This window comes from Panulirus ornatus, chromosome 21 (genome assembly GCF_036320965.1).
Source record: "Panulirus ornatus isolate Po-2019 chromosome 21, ASM3632096v1, whole genome shotgun sequence".
NCBI classification, from domain to species: domain Eukaryota; kingdom Metazoa; phylum Arthropoda; class Malacostraca; order Decapoda; family Palinuridae; genus Panulirus; species Panulirus ornatus.
The window spans coordinates 2053592-2073111 of record NC_092244.1 but is presented as its reverse complement, the minus strand read 5'-3'; the positions used below and the strand labels follow the sequence as shown (position 1 = coordinate 2073111).

General features: G+C 39.0%; 1 protein-coding gene across 1 annotated transcript in view; it reads left to right on the top strand.

Annotated features, from left to right (window-relative positions):
* Positions 1 to 19520, top strand: part of LOC139756229 (uncharacterized) — a 256352-nt gene that overhangs the window by 148504 nt on the left and 88328 nt on the right. The window contains exons 9-10 of the mRNA XM_071675386.1: positions 6189 to 6562; positions 6751 to 6898. Coding sequence (XP_071531487.1) covers positions 6189 to 6562; positions 6751 to 6898 — 522 coding nt within the window. The remainder of the gene's footprint in view (positions 1 to 6188; positions 6563 to 6750; positions 6899 to 19520) is intronic.

Here is a 19520-nt window from a genome sequence, read left to right as displayed (position 1 = left end):
TTCCTTCAGACATACCCATTTTTGCTCTCTGAGATAACCTTCTCTCCCTCCACACATTCTTCATAGCTTCCAAAACCTTTGTCCCTCCCCAACCTGTGACTCACTTCTGCTTCCATGGTTCCACCCGCTGCTACGTCCACTCCCAGGTATCTAAAACACTTCATTTCCTCCAATTTTTCTCCATTCAAACTTACATTCCAATTAACTTGTCCCTCAATTGTATAGAACCTAATAATCTTGCTCATATTCACATTTACTCTCAACTTTCCAAACTCACTCACCAACCTCTGCAGTTTCTCACACAAATCAGTCACCAGAGCTGTATCATCAGCGAACAACAAAAGACTCACTTCCCAGGCCCTCTCATCCACAACAAACTGCTTACTTGCCCCTTTTTCCAAAACTCTTGCATTCACCTCCCTAACCACCCCATCCATAAACAAATTAAACAACCATGGGACATCACGCACTGCTGCTGCAAACCAAGATTCACTGGGAACCAATCACTCTCCTCTCTTCTTTCTTGTATGCATGCCTTACATCCTTGGTAAAAACTTTTCACTGCAACTTACCTCCCACACCATGTACTCTTAAAACCTTCCCCAAAGCACCTCTATCATGTGCCTTCTCCAGATCCATAAATTCTACATAGAAATCCATCTGTTTTTCTTAGTATTTCTCACATACATTCTTCAAAGCAACCACCTGATTCACACATCCTCTACCACTTCCAAAACCACATTGCTCTTTCCCGCTCTGATGCTCTTTACATACCTTACCCTCTCAATCAATACCATCCCATATACTTTCCCAGGAATACTCAACAAACTTATGCCTCTGTAGTTTCAACACACCTTTATTCCCTTTGCCTGGAGGTGGGAAGGGGGATGTTATTTCATGTGTGACAGGGTGGTGATGGGAATGGATGAAGACAGCAAGTATGAATGTGTACATGTGTATATATGCATAAGTCTGTGTATGTATGTGTATGTTGTTTATTATTATACTTAATCACCATCTCCCGTGTTAGCGAGGTAGCACAAGGAAACAGACTAGGGATGGCCCAACCCACCCACATACACATGTATATACATAAATGCCCACACATACGTGTACACACATATATATTTCAACACATACATACGTGTACATGCACAGACATGTATAGGTATGTATATGTGCGTGTGTGGGCTTTTATGTATATACATGTGTATGTTGGACCATTCTTTTGTCTGTTTCTTTGCACTACCTCGCTAACGTGGGAGATGGTGATTAAGTATAATAAAATGAATATAAATATATATAAAGATCATGAGAGGTAAGTGTTTTGGGAGCTGCTGAGTGAGTGTGTCAGCAGCTTTGATGCAGGAGATTGGGTTTTAGGGATGGGTGATTTAAATGCAAAGGTGAGTAATGTGGCAGTTGAGGGTATAATTGGTGTACATAGGGTATTCAGTGTTGTGAATGGAAATGGTGAAGAGCTTGTGGATGTGTGTGCTGAAAAAAACTGGTGATTGGGAATACCTGGTTTAAAAAGAGAGATATGTAAGTATACATATGTTAGTAGGAGAGATGGTCAAAGGGCATTATTGGATTACATGTAAATTGCTAGGCATGTATAAGAGACTTTTGGATGTTGATGTGTTGAGAGGGGCAGCTGGAGGGATGTCTGATCACTATCTTTTGGAGGTGAAGATGAAGATTTGTAGAGTTTTTCAAAAAAAGAAGAGAGAATGCTAGGGGGAGGGAGAATGGTAATAAGAGTAAGTGAGCTTGGAAAGGAGACTTGTGTGAGGAAGTAGCAGGAGAGATTGAGTGTAGAATGGCAAAAGGTGAGAGCAAATGAAGTGAGGGGAGTGGGTGAGGAATAGGATTTATTTAGGGAAGCAGAGATGGCTTGTGCAGAAGATGCATATGGCATGAGAAAGTTGGGAGGTGGGCAGATTAGAAAACGTAGTGAGTGGTGGGATGAAGAAGTAAAGTTGTTAGTGAAAGAGAAAAGAAAGATGTTTGGATGCTACTTTCAAGGAAGGAGTACAAATGACTGGGAGATGTATAAAAGAAAGCAGCAGAAGGTCAAGACAAAGGTACAAGGGTTGAAAAAGAGGGCATATGAGAGTTGGGGATGAAAGAGAATCATTAAACTTTAGGGAGGATAAAAAAATGTTTTGGAAGGAGGTAAATAACATGTGTAAGACAAGAGAACAAATGGGAACATCAGTGAAGGGGGTATGTAAGGAAGTAATAACAGGTAGTGATGAAGTGAGGGGGAGATGGAGTGAGTATTTTGAAGGTTTGTTGAATGTGTTTGATGATCGAGTGGCAGATATAGGGTGCTTTGGTCGGGGTGGTGTACAAAGTGAGAGGGTCAGTGAGAATGGTTTGGTTAAGAGAGAAGAGGTAATGAAAGCTTTGTGGAAAACGAAATTTGGCAAGGCAGTGGGTTTGAATGGTATTGCAGTTGAATTTATTAAAAAATGGGGTGACTGTGTTGTTCATTGTATGGATCATGGTGAAGTGCCTGAGGATTGGCAGAATGCATGCATAGTGCCATTGTACAAAGGTGAAGGGGATAAAGGTAAGTGTTCAAACTACAGAGGCATAAGTCTGTTGAGTATTCATGGGAAATTATTTGGGAGGGTATTGATTGAGAGGGTGAAGGCATGTGCAGAGTATCAGATTGGGGAAGAGCAGTGTGGTTTCTGAAGTGGTAGAGGTTGTGTGGATCAGGTGTTTGCTTTGAAGAATGTATGTGAGAAATACTTAGAAAAACAGATGGATTTGTATGTAGCATTTATAGGTCTGCAGAAGGCATATGGTAGAGTGGATAGAGATGCTTTGTGGAAGGGCTTAAGAGTATATGGTGTGGTAGGTAAGTTGCTAGAAGCAGTGAAAAGTTTTTACCAAGGATGTATCGCATGTGTAGGAGTAGGAAGATAGGAGAGTGATTGGTTCCCAGTGAATGTTGGTCTGCAGCAGGGGTGTGTGATGTCCCCATGGTTGTTTAATTAGTTTATGGATGGGGTTTGTTAGGGAGGTAAACGCAGGAGTTTTAGAGAGAGGGGCAAGTATACACTCTGTTGTAGATGAGAGGGCCTGGGAAGTGAGTCAGTTGTTGTTCGCTGATGATACTGCTCTAGTGGCTGTTGAGAGTAAATGTGAATAAGAGCAAGGTTATTAGGGTCAGTAGGGTTGAGGGACAAGTTAATGGGGATGTTAGTTAGAATGGAGAAAAGTTGGAGGAAGTGAAGTGTTTTAGATATCTAGGAGTGGACTTCGTAGCGAACGGAACCATAGGAGCGGAAGTGAGTCACAGGGTGGGATACTGGGTGAAGGTTCTGGGAGCGATGAAGAATATGTGAAAGAAGAGAACCTTATCTTGGAGACCAAAATGGATATTTTTGAAGGAATAGTAATTTCAGCAATAATATATGGTTGCGAGACGTGGGCTATAGATAGGGTTGTACGGAGGGAGATGGATGTGTTGGAAATGAAATGTTTGAGGACAATACATGGTGTGAGGTGGTTTGATCATGTAAGTAATGAAAGGGTAAGAGAGATATTTGGAAATAAAATGAGTGTAGTTGAGAGAGCAGAAGAGAGTGTGTTGAAATGGTTTGGACATATAGAGAGAATGAGTGAGAAAAGATTGACAAAGAGGATGTATGTATCAGAGATGGAGGAGGGAACATGGAGAAACAGGAGACCACATTGGAGTTGGCAGGATGGAGTGAAAATGATTTTGTCTGATCAGGGCCTGAACTTACAAAAGGGTGATAGGCATGCAAGGAATAGAATGAATTGGAATGATGTGGTATATTGGGGTCGACGTGCTGTTAATGAACTGAACCATGGCATGTGCAACATCTGGGATAAACCTTGGAAAGGTCTGTGGGGCCTGAATGTGGATAGGGAGCTGTGGTTTTGGTGCATTACACATGACAGCTAGAGGCTGAGTGTAAACAAATGTGGCTGTTTTGTCTGTTTTCCTGGTGCTACCTCGCTAAAGCATAGGGTATGAAGCATGGGGTAGCGATGCCGTTTCCTGTGGGGCTGGGTAGCACCAGGAATGGATGAAGGCAGGCAAGTATGAATATGTGCATGTGTATATATGTCTGTGTATGTGTATGTTTTTTTTTTTTTTTTTTTTTTTTTATACTTTGTCGCTGTCTCCCGCGTTTGCGAGGTAGCGCAAGGAAACAGACGAAAGAAATGGCCCAACCCCCCCCCCCCCATACACATGTACATACACACGTCCAGACACGCAAATATACATACCTACACAGCTTTCCATGGTTTACCCCAGACGCTTCACATGCCTTGCTTCAATCCACTGACAGCACGTCAACCCCTGTATACCACATGACTCCAATTCACTCTATTTCTTGCCCTCCTTTCACCCTCCTGCATGTTCAGGCCCCGATCACACAAAATCTTTTTCACTCCATCTTTCCACCTCCAATTTGGTCTCCCTCTTCTCCTCGTTCCCTCCACCTCCGACACATATATCCTCTTGGTCAATCTCTCCTCACTCATTCTCTCCATGTGCCCAAACCATTTCAAAACACCCTCTTCTGCTCTCTCGACCACGCTCTTTTTATTTCCACACATCTCTCTTACCCTTACGTTACTTACTCGATCAAACCACCTCACACCACACATTGTCCTCAAACATCTCATTTCCAGCACATCCATCCTCCTGCGCACATCTCTATCCATAGCCCACGCCTCGCAACCATACAACATTGTTGGAACCACTATTCCCTCAAACATACCCATTTTTGCTTTCCGAGATAATGTTCTCGACTTCCACACATTCTTCAAGGCTCCCAAAATTTTCGCCCCCTCCCCCACCCTATGATCCACTTCCGCTTCCATGGTTCCATCCGCTGCCAGATCCACTCCCAGATATATATATATATATATATATATATATATATATTTTCCCTGGGGATAGGGGACAAAGAATACTTCCCACGTATTCCCTGCGTGTCGTAAAAGGCGACTAAAAGGGGAGGGAGCGGGGGGCTGGAAATCCTCCCCTCTTTTTTTTTTTTTTTTTTTTTTTTTTTCCAAAAGAAGGAACAGAGAATTGGGCCAGGTGAGGGTATTCCCTCAAAGGCCCAGTCCTCTGTTCTTAACGCTACCTCGCTAATGCGGGAAATGGCGAACAGTTTGAAAGAAAGAAAAAAGATATGTGTGTATATGAGTGGATGGGCCATTCTTTGTCCTTTTCCTGGTGCTGCCTCGTGGGTGTGGGAAACAGCGATTAAGTATAAAAAAGAAAATATGTATATGAGTATCATGGATTAGGAGTTAGCTTCAGTGGATTTGTCATGGATTAGAGGTAATTTTCAGTGGGTTTGTATTTTCATCAGTAGATGGATACAAGGTCAGTCTTGTCAAGGGCCTTCTTACTTTAAAGGACTCTATACTTTCTCTGCTGAGTTGAGTGCAGCTTTGAAGCAGTAAGAGACTCATAAAAGGGGTCTTGAGGTTGTGTAACAGTAATAATATTCTGGCTCTGTACTATCATTTGTTTCCAAAATTCTTCATTACTCTAGGATTACATAAGAAAAAATTATGTGCATTTGTTATGTGCTATCTTCCATGTGATAAGACGAAGCTTAAATCCAAGGATGGTAGGGACACAGGAGATTGGGTCCTGTGCTGGCTTCTCTCCTTCCTTACTGCTGTTCAGCTCACTTCATAGTTATTCATCATATTCTTCATTTTCCTTGCTAAATGATAAACACGATGATAGCTATACATTTTTTTACAGGATCACTTCATGCACTACCTAAGAGGTTAGCAAATGTACATATTGTGGTGATCATAGGGTTACTGAGGAGAGCAAAAAAAAATTTCGTGTGAGAGGCCTATATAAGCTGCTAATTGTATGGTCATTCAGCCTGAGAAAATTTGAAACAATCTTAGATATTAGTGATCATTCTGGAAGAGCACATCAATAGATGTTGACTGCATTAATGGTTAAGGAAAAATTCATTAGCGTGGATGAGGAATGTACAGCTTCAAGGGTAATACAGAATTTTTGTAGGGAAGGTTTTATAATGATACCAGTGTCGCTCTGGTATGGGAAAATAAGAAAATACGGAAGGTAGGCACAGAAATAAATTGATGAATGTTATGATTCTGTCAGAAGAAATAGAAATGGTGTCCTGTTACAGATTGTTCAGCAAGAAAGATGTTGACTACCGGCAACTCCTGCCACGACCTGGATTGTTACCTACCCCAAGTCTCCCAGCAGCTTTTAATATGACTGATCAGGATGACCGCAAACCCAGTAGTAGGGAGCCTGGCAGTCTGGAACAGCCGTCTCGTGATCCTCTTGTACCTTTGAGCATTTCAAAAAATCAGGATTCCAATATGCCTCATCCTAAAGGAGATTTAGGCCCTTCAGGCATTGGTAGTCTGGTATTGAGTCATGCTGAACATTGCATAAGGAAGTCTAGCTTTAACAGCCCCCATGCTGCATCTTGGGAAAAATTTAGAGAAAGAAACCCTGAATTTAAGGAATACCAGAGGCAGGCAAGCATGTCTGGTGAGTATCATTATGTTTGAATTATATTAGAACAGAGGATAAAATATTTTTTATGAAATGCGAATTATTGAGTGTATTACAGTGGCTATGATATAATTTTGCCAGTTATGTCATGTTTTAATTGCATCAGAGCACCCGTATTTGTTTATAGTTACATTTTGTTGAGTGAATTTTCCTGTTTCATTCAGAGTCAGACAGAAGTTTTGTTCAAGAAGAGGAGGAGCATGATATGCCCTTCAGTGATAGCCATCATATACCCACAAACCGTGGAAACAACTTTCGAAGTGGAGTGTGCATTGATCACCGAGATGGAGTGCAAGGTAGACAGAGAGGTAAGTAGGTTGATAAAAGAAGGTATACAAAGAGAGATATACATAAGTATACGTATGTAAGTAGGAGAGATGGCCAGAGAGCATTATTGGATTTCATGTTAATTGATAGGCGCGCGAGAGACTTTTGGATGTTAATGTGCTGAGAGGTGCAACGGATGTCTGATCATTATCTTGTGGAAGCGAAGGTGAAGATTTGTAGAGTTTTTCAGAAAAGAAGAGAGAATGTTGGGGTGAAGAGAGTGGTGAGAGTAAGTGAGCTTGGGAAGGAGACTTGCATGAGGAAGTACCAGGAGAGACTGAGTACCGAATGGAAAAAGGTGAGAACAAAGGAGGTAAGGGGAGTGGGGGAGGAATGGGATGTATTTAGGGAAGCAGTGATGGCTTGCGCAAAAGATGCTTGTGGCATGAGAAGCGTGGGAGGTGGGCAGATTAGAAAGGGTAGTGAGTGGTAGGATGAAGAAGTAAGATTATTAGTGAAGGAGAAGAGAGAGGCATTCGGATGAGTTTTGCAGGGAAATAATGCAAATGAGTGGGAGATGTATAAAAGAAAGAGGCAGGAGATCAAGAGAAAGGTGCAAGAGGTGAAAAAGAGGGCAAATGAGAGTTGGGGTGAGAGAGTATCATTAAATTTTAGAGAGAATAAAAAGATGTTTTTGAAGGAGGTAAATAAAGTGCGTAAGACAAGGGAATCAATGGGAACTTCAGTGAAGGGGGCTAATGGGGAGGTGATAACAAGTAGTGGTGATGTGAGAAAGAGATGGAGTGAGTATTTTGAAGGTTTGTTGAATGTGTTTGATGATAGAGTGGCAGATATAGGGTGTTTTGGTCGAGATGGTGTGCAAAGTGAGAGGGTTAGGGAAAATGATTTGGTAAACAGAGAAGAGGTAGTAAAAGCTTTGTGGAAGATGAAAGCCTGCAAGGCAGCGGGTTTGGATGGTATTGCAGTGGAATTTATTACAAAAGGGAGTGACTGTATTGTTGACTGGTTGGTAAGGTTATTTAATGTATGTATGATTCATGGTTAGGTGCCTGAGGATTGGCAGAATGCTTGCATAGTGCCATTGTACAAAGGCAAAGGGGACAAAGGTGAGTGCTCAAATTACAGAGGTGTAAGTTTGTTGAGTATTCCTGGTAAATTATATGGGAGGGTATTGATTGAGAGGGTGAAGGCATGTACAGAGCATCAGATTGGGGAAGAGCAGTGTGGTTTCAGAAGTGGTAGAGGATGTGTGGATCAGGTGTTTGCTTTGAAGAATGTATGTGAGAAATACTTAGAAAAGCAAATGGATTTGTATGTAGCATTTATGGATCTGGAGAAGGCATATGATAGAGATGCTCTGTGGAAGGTATTAAGAATATATGGTATGGGAGGCAAGTTGTTAGAAGCAGTGAAAAGTTTTTATCGAAGATGTAAGGCATGTGTATGTGTAGGAAAAGAGGAAAGTTATTGGTTGTCAGTGAATGTAGGTTTGTGGCAGGGGTGTGTGATGTCTCCATGGTTGTTTAATTTGTTTGTGGATGGGGTTGTTAGGGAGGTGAATGCATGAGTTTTAGAAAGAGGGGCAAGTATGCAGTCTGTTGTGGATGAGAGAGCTTGTGAAGTGAGTCAGTTGTTGTTCGCTGGTGATACAGAACTGGTGGCTGATTCATGTGAGAAACTGCAGAAGCTGGTGACTGAGTTTGATAAAGTGTGTGAAAGAAGAAAGTTGAGAGTAAATGTGAACAAGAGCATGGTTATTAGGTACAGTAGGGTTGAGAGTCAAGTCAATTGGGAGGTAAGTTTGAATGTAGAAAAACTGGAGGAAGTGAAGTGTTTTAGATAGCTGGGAGTGGATTTGGCAGCGGATGGAACCATGGAAGCGGAAGTGAATCATAGGATGGGAGAGGGGGCAAAAATTCTGGGAGCATTGAAGAATGTGTGGAAGTCGAGAACATTATCTCGGAAAGCAAAAATGGGTATGTTTGAAGGAATAGTGGTTCCAACAATGTTGTATGGTTGCGAGGCGTGGGCTTTGGATAGAGTAGTGCGGAGGAGGGTGGATGTGCTGGAAATGAGATGTTTGAGGACAATATGTGGTGTGCGGTGGTTTGATCGAGTAAGTAATGTAAGGGTAAGAGAGATGTGTGGTAATAAAAAGAGTGTGGTTGAGAGAGCAGAAGAGAGTGTTTTGATATGGTTTGGTCACATGGAGAGAATGAGTGAGGAAAGATTGACCAAGAGGATATATGTGTCAGAGGTGAAGGGAATGAGGAGAAGTGGGAGACCAAATTGGAGGTGGAAAGATGGAGTGAAAAAGATTTTGAGTGATCGGGGCCTGAACATGCAGGAGGGTGAAAGGCGTGCAAGGAATAGAATGAATTGGAACGATGTGGTATACCGGGGTTGACGTGCTGTCAATGGATTGAACCAGGGCATGTGAAGCGTCTGGGGTAAACCATGGAAAGTTCTGTGGGGCCTGGATATGGAAAGGGAGCTGTGGTTTTGGTGCATTATCACATGACAACTAGAAACTGAGTGTGAACGAATGTGGCCTTTGTTGTCTTTTCCTAGTGCTACCTCGCACACATGAGGGGGGAGGGGGTTGTTATTTCATGTGTGGCAAGGTGGCGATGGGAATAAATAAAGGCAGACAGTATGAATTATGTACATGTGTATATATGTATATGTCTGTGTGTGTATATATATGTATATGTCTGTGTGTGTATATATATGTATATGTCTGTGTGTGTATATATATGTATATGTCTGTGTGTGTATATATATGTATATGTCTGTGTGTGTATATATATGTATATGTCTGTGTGTGTATATATATGTATATGTCTGTGTGTGTATATATATGTATATGTCTGTGTGTGTATATATATGTATATGTCTGTGTGTGTATATATATGTATATGTCTGTGTGTGTATATATATGTATATGTCTGTGTGTGTATATATATGTATATGTCTGTGTGTGTATATATATGTATATGTCTGTGTGTGTATATATATGTATATGTCTGTGTGTGTATATATATGTATATGTCTGTGTGTGTATATATATGTATATGTCTGTGTGTGTATATATATGTATATGTCTGTGTGTGTATATATATGTATATGTCTGTGTGTGTATATATATGTATATGTCTGTGTGTGTATATATATGTATATGTCTGTGTGTGTATATATATGTATATGTCTGTGTGTGTATATATATGTATATGTCTGTGTGTGTATATATATGTATATGTCTGTGTGTGTATATATATGTATATGTCTGTGTGTGTATATATATGTATATGTCTGTGTGTGTATATATATGTATATGTCTGTGTGTGTATATATATGTATATGTCTGTGTGTGTATATATATGTATATGTCTGTGTGTGTATATATATGTATATGTCTGTGTGTGTATATATATGTATATGTCTGTGTGTGTATATATATGTATATGTCTGTGTGTGTATATATATGTATATGTCTGTGTGTGTATATATATGTATATGTCTGTGTGTGTATATATATGTATATGTCTGTGTGTGTATATATATGTATATGTCTGTGTGTGTATATATATGTATATGTCTGTGTGTGTATATATATGTATATGTCTGTGTGTGTATATATATGTATATGTCTGTGTGTGTATATATATGTATATGTCTGTGTGTGTATATATATGTATATGTCTGTGTGTGTATATATATGTATATGTCTGTGTGTGTATATATATGTATATGTCTGTGTGTGTATATATATGTATATGTCTGTGTGTGTATATATATGTATATGTCTGTGTGTGTATATATATGTATATGTCTGTGTGTGTATATATATGTATATGTCTGTGTGTGTATATATATGTATATGTCTGTGTGTGTATATATATGTATATGTCTGTGTGTGTATATATATGTATATGTCTGTGTGTGTATATATATGTATATGTCTGTGTGTGTATATATATGTATATGTCTGTGTGTGTATATATATGTATATGTCTGTGTGTGTATATATATGTATATGTCTGTGTGTGTATATATATGTATATGTCTGTGTGTGTATATATATGTATATGTCTGTGTGTGTATATATATGTATATGTCTGTGTGTGTATATATATGTATATGTCTGTGTGTGTATATATATGTATATGTCTGTGTGTGTATATATATGTATATGTCTGTGTGTGTATATATATGTATATGTCTGTGTGTGTATATATATGTATATGTCTGTGTGTGTATATATATGTATATGTCTGTGTGTGTATATATATGTATATGTCTGTGTGTGTATATATATGTATATGTCTGTGTGTGTATATATATGTATATGTCTGTGTGTGTATATATATGTATATGTCTGTGTGTGTATATATATGTATATGTCTGTGTGTGTATATATATGTATATGTCTGTGTGTGTATATATATGTATATGTCTGTGTGTGTATATATATGTATATGTCTGTGTGTGTATATATATGTATATGTCTGTGTGTGTATATATATGTATATGTCTGTGTGTGTATATATATGTATATGTCTGTGTGTGTATATATATGTATATGTCTGTGTGTGTATATATATGTATATGTCTGTGTGTGTATATATATGTATATGTCTGTGTGTGTATATATATGTATATGTCTGTGTGTGTATATATATGTATATGTCTGTGTGTGTATATATATGTATATGTCTGTGTGTGTATATATATGTATATGTCTGTGTGTGTATATATATGTATATGTCTGTGTGTGTATATATATGTATATGTCTGTGTGTGTATATATATGTATATGTCTGTGTGTGTATATATATGTATATGTCTGTGTGTGTATATATATGTATATGTCTGTGTGTGTATATATATGTATATGTCTGTGTGTGTATATATATGTATATGTCTGTGTGTGTATATATATGTATATGTCTGTGTGTGTATATATATGTATATGTCTGTGTGTGTATATATATGTATATGTCTGTGTGTGTATATATATGTATATGTCTGTGTGTGTATATATATGTATATGTCTGTGTGTGTATATATATGTATATGTCTGTGTGTGTATATATATGTATATGTCTGTGTGTGTATATATATGTATATGTCTGTGTGTGTATATATATGTATATGTCTGTGTGTGTATATATATGTATATGTCTGTGTGTGTATATATATGTATATGTCTGTGTGTGTATATATATGTATATGTCTGTGTGTGTATATATATGTATATGTCTGTGTGTGTATATATATGTATATGTCTGTGTGTGTATATATATGTATATGTCTGTGTGTGTATATATATGTATATGTCTGTGTGTGTATATATATGTATATGTCTGTGTGTGTATATATATGTATATGTCTGTGTGTGTATATATATGTATATGTCTGTGTGTGTATATATATGTATATGTCTGTGTGTGTATATATATGTATATGTCTGTGTGTGTATATATATGTATATGTCTGTGTGTGTATATATATGTATATGTCTGTGTGTGTATATATATGTATATGTCTGTGTGTGTATATATATGTATATGTCTGTGTGTGTATATATATGTATATGTCTGTGTGTGTATATATATGTATATGTCTGTGTGTGTATATATATGTATATGTCTGTGTGTGTATATATATGTATATGTCTGTGTGTGTATATATATGTATATGTCTGTGTGTGTATATATATGTATATGTCTGTGTGTGTATATATATGTATATGTCTGTGTGTGTATATATATGTATATGTCTGTGTGTGTATATATATGTATATGTCTGTGTGTGTATATATATGTATATGTCTGTGTGTGTATATATATGTATATGTCTGTGTGTGTATATATATGTATATGTCTGTGTGTGTATATATATGTATATGTCTGTGTGTGTATATATATGTATATGTCTGTGTGTGTATATATATGTATATGTCTGTGTGTGTATATATATGTATATGTCTGTGTGTGTATATATATGTATATGTCTGTGTGTGTATATATATGTATATGTCTGTGTGTGTATATATATGTATATGTCTGTGTGTGTATATATATGTATATGTCTGTGTGTGTATATATATGTATATGTCTGTGTGTGTATATATATGTATATGTCTGTGTGTGTATATATATGTATATGTCTGTGTGTGTATATATATGTATATGTCTGTGTGTGTATATATATGTATATGTCTGTGTGTGTATATATATGTATATGTCTGTGTGTGTATATATATGTATATGTCTGTGTGTGTATATATATGTATATGTCTGTGTGTGTATATATATGTATATGTCTGTGTGTGTATATATATGTATATGTCTGTGTGTGTATATATATGTATATGTCTGTGTGTGTATATATATGTATATGGCTGCTTCGTTCAAGGCTAGGTCATTACTGTCCCTTAACCCTTTTTTCACTTCTATATTTACACCTTTATTCTTCATTATTCTGTTAAGGGACCAAATATCTCTCCTACCATGTACTGCTCACTATCTCTTCTCTCCTTCCATATCACCAACTTACCCAAGATATCTCCTAAATACCTAAATTCTTTTGCCTCTTCCAGTCTTTTGCCCCCTCCATGTCTATGACAGTTTATTACACTTTCATCTTGCACTCTGTATGGTTTTGCAAACTCCATATGTTTACTCTGTTTCCCTTTAAACACCATTACTTTAAAGTCACTCTAATTTACCTTCAGTCGCGTATTCTTACACACACATCACAAAACTCATGTTCAACCTTTCAGCAACTCTTCTTCATTCTCAGCAAAAACACAGTATCATCCACAAACAGACTTGTCACAAGCCACCATACTTCACTGCCACACTACATCTCTGCTCTTATTTTCCCTAGTTTTGCTATCACCTCTCAGCACTCCATCCATATATGTATATGTAAAAAAGCCACAGTGACATCATACAGCCCTACCTCACACCTGCATGTATACCAAAACTTTAACTCAACTCTCCATCCACTCTTACACATGTAGTTGCTACTCGAAAACAAGTCTTTCACATCATCCAACATTTGGCCCACCTACCCAATATATCCTTAACCAGTCCCATAAAGCATTCCCCTTTGCTTTGTCATACGCTTTCTTCAGATTTTTAAAAGCTACATACAGCTTCTTACCATTTGTTAGATACTTTCCCATGGTCATTTTCACCACAAAAATCTGATACACACATCCCCTACCTTTCAAAAGAAAAACCTTGTTCCTCACTTATTCTCCATTTAGTCACTGCCATCACTTAAACACTTGCATACACTTTCCTGAGTATGCTTAACAGTCATTTCCCTCATAATTGCTACATGCATCCTTAGTACTGTTTCCTTTGAATAAAGGAACAATGATAGCTCTCTCCCAATCCTCAAGCACAACCTTCTGTTTCCATTCTAAATTGCATATCAAATGCATCTACTCTGTATCACTTTCTCCTCCATACTTCAATATTTAAGTTATAATTTCGTCCTCTCCAGGTGGCTTTCCTGCCTTCAGTCTCATTATTGCCTTTTTTAGCTATTTCGTGACATAGGCCTTTGTACTTGTATCCTCTGCCTTCCATCCTTCATACCCATACATGTAACAACTGCTGTCTCACCTTTTCCCATATTCATCGGTTCTTGAAAATACTCTTTCCATCTTTCTTTCACTTTCTCCTTTTGATTCAACATCTCCCTTACTTCTCACTTTGATATTTCCACTCTTACATCCACCTGTTTTCTTTTCATATTCTTTCAGTTCAATTTCTTTTTTCCCTAAACTTTTCACTCGACTTTCTGTTAAACTCTTCATCTATTCTTTATATGCTTTCCTCTATCAACTCTTTAGCATTTCGCTTACACATCATATATTCTTCCTTTCTAATTTGTTGAACTTCCACTGGTACATTTGTTTCAAGCACAGCACATTACCCCATGCTTTTTTTTCTCTCGCAGCATTTCTAATGTCATCTGTCCCTCATGTATTTCCCTTTGTATTCTTATAATTCTCGTCCTTTTATCAAACTACTAATTTTACAACATTTAACAGTCTTACTTTAAACATTTTAATCCCCTCATTCACACATGGCTGTACCCTACACTTAGTGCTCTTTCATCCAAACTCACTTTCCTATCATGCTCCTTGCATTTTATTTATTCATCTTCTTGCTTTCCAATACTTTTACCTCTCTGCCCTTCACCACACTATACCTCCACTTCTCCATGATCCTAACCCTCCACAAGAATCACAAAATGGTAGGAGTCTCCAAAGAATCCTCTCACAACAATCATCTAGCACAGCCTTTCTCAACTTTATTCTTCTTTTCCATCACTTCTCATCTATGGATCATTTTGTTCTGAAAAAAAAATGGTGTCAATGAATAAACCCTTCTCAGCACAGACACCCACAAGAAAATTTCCAGTCTTATTTACTTTACTCCACATTTACCAACTACATTGGAAGTTTCATCACATCCCTTCTTCACATTCATATCAGCCACTAAAACCTCCATTTTCTCCCTGTCAAAACCATTCAATCATTCAGTTTTTCCAGAAATGCTTCAGTTCATCCATATTTCACACTGTCTTCATTAAATTTTGTAATCTTTGTATAAAAGCCATGGCTTTTAAACTCATTTTCTAAATGAGGGATAACATATTCCCTAACCTAATTTCATCCTGCCACTTCCTGTGCCAGTTCATGATTATGTTATTTGAAATGATATTTAATAGTACCATTAAAGATATACCCTTCTCCCCTATCCCTAGGAGAAAAACTGGAGGAAGTAAAGTGTTTTGGATATCTGGGAGTGGATCTGGCAGCGGATGGAACCATGGAAGCGGAAGTGAATCATAGGGTGGGGGAGGGGGCGAAAATCCTGGGAGCCTTGAAGAATGTATGGAAGTCGAGAACATTATCTCGGAAAGCAAAAATGGGTATATTTGAAGGAATAGTGGTTACAGCAATGTTATATGGTTGCGAGGTGTGGGCTATGGATAGAGTTGTGCGCAGGAGGGTGGATGTGCTGGAAATGAGATGTTTGAGGACAATATGTGGTGTGAGGTGGTTTGATCGAGTAAGTAATGTAAGGGTAAGAGAGATGTGTGGTAATAAAAAGAGCGTGGTTGAGAGAGCAGAAGAGGGTGTTTTGAAATGGTTTGGTCACATTGAGAGAATGAATGAGGAAAGATTGACCAAGAGGATATATGTGTCGGAGGTGGAGGGAACGAGGAGAAGTGGGAGACCAAATTGGAGGTGGAAAGATGGAGTGAAAAAGATTTTGAGTGATCGGGGTCTGAACATGCAGGAGGGTGAAAGGCGTCCAAGGAATAGAGTGAATTGGATCGATGTGGTATACCGGGGTTGACGTGCTGTCAGTGGATTGAATCAGGGCATGTGAAGCGTCTGGGGTAAACCATGGAAAGTTGTGTGGGGCCTGGATGTGTAAAGGGAGCTGTGGTTTCGGGCATTATTGCATGACAGCTAGAGACTGAGTGTGAACGAATGGGGCCTTTGTTGACTTTTCCTAGTGCTACCTCACACACATGAGGGGGAAGGGGGATGGTATTCCATGTGTGGCGAGGTGGCGATGCGAATGAATAAAGGCAGACTGTGAATTGTGTGCATGGGTATATATTTATGTGTCTGTGTGTGTATATATATGTGTCCATTGAGATGTATAGGTGTATATTTGCGTGTGTGGACGTGTATGTATATACATGTGTATGGGGGTGGGTTGGGCCATTTCTTTCGTCTGTTTCCTTGCGCTACCTCGCAAACACGGTAGACAGCGACAAAGCAAAATAAATATATAATAAATAATATATATATGTATTTTTTTTTTCCCGCTGTCTCCCGCGTTTCCGAGGTGGCACAAGGAAACTGACGAAAGAAATGGCCCAACCCACCCCCATACACATGTATATACATATGTCCACACACGGAAATATACATACCTACACAGCTTTCCATGGTTTACCCCAGACGCTTCACATGCCCTGATTCAATCCACTGACAGCACGTCAACCCGGTATACCACATCGATCCAATTCACTCTATTCCTTGCCCTCCTTTCACCCTCCTGCATGTTCAGGCCCCGATCACACAAAATCTTTTTCACTCCACCTTTCCACCTCCAATTTGGTCTCCCACTTCTCCTCGTTCCCTCCAACTCCGACACATATATCCTCTTGGTCAATCTTTCCTCTTTCATTCTCTCCATGTGCCCAAACCATTTCAAAACACCCTCTTCTGCTCTCTCAACCACGCTCTTTTTATTTCCACACATCTCTCTTACCCTTACGTTACTTACTTGATCAAACCACCTCACACCACACATTGTCCTCAAACATCTCATTTCCAGCACATCCATCCTCCTGCGCACAACTCTATCCATAGCCCACGCCTCGCAACCATACAACATTGTTGGAACCACTATTCCTTCAAACATACCCATTTTTGCTTTCCGAGATAATGTTTCGACTTCCACACATTCTTCAAGGCTCCCGGGATTTTCGCCCCCTCCCCCACCCTATGATCCACTTCCGCTTCCATGGTTCCATCCGCTGCCAGATCCACTCCCAGATATCTAAAACACTTTACTTCCTCCAGTTTTTCTCCATTCAAACTTACCTCCCAATTGACTTGACCCTCAACCCTACTGTACCTAATAACCTTGCTCTTATTCACATTTACTCCTAACTTTCTTCTTTCACACACTTTACCAAACTCAGTCACCAGCTTCTGCAGTTTCTCACATGAATCAGCCACCAGCGTGTATCATCAGCGAACAACAACTGACTCACTTCCCAAGCTCTCTCATCCCCAACAGACTGCATACTTGCCCCTCTTTCCAAAAACCCTTGCATTTACCTCCCTAACAACCCCATCCATAAACAAATTAAACAACCATGGAGACATCACACACCCCTGCCGCAAACCTACATTCACATACATTCTTCAAAGCAAACAACTGATCCACACATCCTCTACCACTTCTGAAACCACACTGCTCTTCCCCAATCTGATGCTCTGTACATGCCTTCACCCTCTCAATCAATACCCTCCCATATAATTTACCAGGAATACTCAACAAACTTATACCTCTGTAATTTGAGCACCCACTCTTATCCCCTTTGCCTTTGTACAATGGCACTATGCACGCATTCCGCCAATCCTCAGGCACCTCACCATGAGTCATACATACATTAAATAACCTTACCAGCCAGTCAACAATACAGTCACCCCCTTTTTTAATAAATTCCACTGCAATACCATCCAAACCTGCTGCCTTGCCGGCTTTCATCTTCCGCAAAGCTTTTACTACCTCTTCTCTGTTTACCAAATCATTTTCCCTAACCCTCTTACTTTGCACACCACCTCGACCAAAACACCCTATATCTGCCACTCTATCATCAAACACATTTAACAAACCTTCAAAATACTCGCTCCATCTCCTTCTCACATCACCACTACTTGTTATCACCTCCCCATTAGCGCCCTTCAATGAAGTTCCCATTTGCTCCCTTGTCTTACGTACTTTATTTACCTCCTTCCAGAACATCTTTTTATTCTCCCTAAAATTTAATGATACTCTCTCACCCCAACTCTCATTTGCCCTCTTTTTCACCTCTTGCACCTTTCTCTTGACCTCCTGTCTCTTTCTTTTATACATCTCCCACTCAATTTCATTTTTTCCCTGCAAAAATCGTCCAAATGCCTCTCTCTTCTCTTTCACTAATAATTTTACTTCTTCATCCCACCACTCACTACCCCTTCTTCTCAACCCACCTCCCATGCTTCTCATGCCACAAGCATCTTTTGCGCACTCCATCACTGATTCCCTAAATACATCCCATTCCTCCCCCACTCCTCTTACTTCCATTGTTCTCACCTTTTTCCATTCTGTACTCAGTCTCTCGTGGTACTTCCTCACACAAGTCTCCTTCCCAAGCTCACTTACTCTCACCACCCTCTTCACCCCAACATTCACTCTTCTTTTCTGAAAACCCATACAAATCTTCACCTTAGCCTCCACAAGATAATGATCAGACATCCCTCCAGTTGCACCTCTCAGCACATTAACATCCAAAAGTCTCTCTTTCGCGCGCCTGTCAATTAACACGTAATCCAATAAAGCTCTCTGGCCATCTCTCTTACTTACATACGTATACTTATGTATATCTCGCTTTTTAAACCAGGTATTCCCAATCACCATTTCTTTCGTCTGTTTCCTTGCACTACCTCGCAAACGCGGGAGACAGCAGCAAAGCAAAAAAAAAAAAAATAAAAATATATGGTGAAGAGCTTGTAGATTTATGTGCTGAAAAAGGACTGATGATTGGGAATACCTGGTTTAAAAAGCGAGATATACATAAGTATACTTATGTAAGTAGGAGAGATGGCCAGAGAGCGTTATTGGATTACGTGTTAATTGACAGGCGTGCGAAAGAGAGACTTTTGGATGTTAATGTGCTGAGAGGTGCAACTGGAGGGATGTCTGATCATTATCTTGTGGAGGCTAAGGTGAAGATTTGTATGGGTTTTCAGAAAAGAAGAGTGAATGTTGGGGTGAAGAGGGTGGTGAGAGTAAGTGAGCTTGAGAAGGAGACCTGTGTGAGG